Source organism: Monoraphidium neglectum, assembly GCF_000611645.1.
Source record: "Monoraphidium neglectum strain SAG 48.87 unplaced genomic scaffold scaffold05429, whole genome shotgun sequence".
NCBI lineage: Eukaryota > Viridiplantae > Chlorophyta > Chlorophyceae > Sphaeropleales > Selenastraceae > Monoraphidium > Monoraphidium neglectum.
In genome coordinates this window covers 2,312-3,207 of record NW_014008201.1, presented here as the reverse complement: position 1 = coordinate 3,207, position 896 = coordinate 2,312, and the positions used below count along the sequence as shown (strand labels likewise).

The 896-nt window shown below is 65.3% G+C and overlaps 1 protein-coding gene across 1 annotated transcript; it reads right to left on the bottom strand.

The window, feature by feature from the left end:
• Positions 1-79: 79 nt before the first annotated feature.
• On the bottom strand, positions 80-269 carry MNEG_15552 (hypothetical protein; the record flags this gene model as incomplete). The annotated part of the gene is made up of 1 exon (XM_014035977.1): positions 80-269. A coding segment is annotated over one exon (190 nt), but the record flags the coding sequence as incomplete, so codon positions are not given.
• Between the last annotated feature and the right edge of the window lie 627 nt (positions 270-896).

Genomic DNA, 896 nt, shown 5'->3' with positions numbered 1-896 from the left:
TGGCAGATAGATACCGATGCCTGGAGGCTTGGCTGGCTCCGCAGCCACACATGCCGCCTGCGCCACCTTCCCCGCTCACCGCGCGCTCTGCGATCTGCAGCGCGGGCTGCATTACAACCTCCCGCAGCTCCCGCATGCCCATGTCGACCAGGGCCGGCCGCGGCACGACGGACGCGGGCAGTCCGAAGGGCGTCGCCTCGATGACGGCGTCGGCCATGGCGCCCTCACGGGTGTCTGTCTCGGGCTCATCCTCACTGCCAAATATGGCCCTGTGCACCAAGGGTGGTACCACCGGTCGCGGGCCAAACAGTTTATACGGCATGGTGACAGACACTGTCTTGGCAAGGGCGCATAATTGGGTGCGTTTATCTGAAAGGCGCATGCACCCCGGCAGTGCTTGAAGCCACGGCTGGTTGACACAGCCGAACGGGCGGTGGCCGTGGCGGCGCAGCCGGCGCCACTCTCGCCCAGGCCGCCAGGAGCATCAGCCTTCCCCCCATCTGCCGCGCGCAGCTTTGTTGTGATGATCTGGTGCGGGCGCCGCGCACCTGAGGTCCTGGACAGCTTGGGTGATCTCGTTGCCTGTGAAGAGCGACCTGCTGCAACTCGGCCTGGCGCCCTCAGAGTCGACCACAGAGTCGACCACCTCAAAGTCATCCTAGTGCGGTGCGAGCCAAGCCGCGGCACCAGGCACTGGGATGATTGACGTGGGGCGGCTGCGCACGTGTGGCGGGCGCTCCCACGCGCCGTGAGAGGCCAGCGGGGTCGCGTCGAGCCTCGCAAAATGAAACCTTGGGAGCAGCCGCTGGCGCCGCAGCGGGATTGACAAAGAGAGAGGTGAGCGCCGCAGAGCCTCATATATACATTTTGCCACCTCCTCACTTGTATGCGTGCAA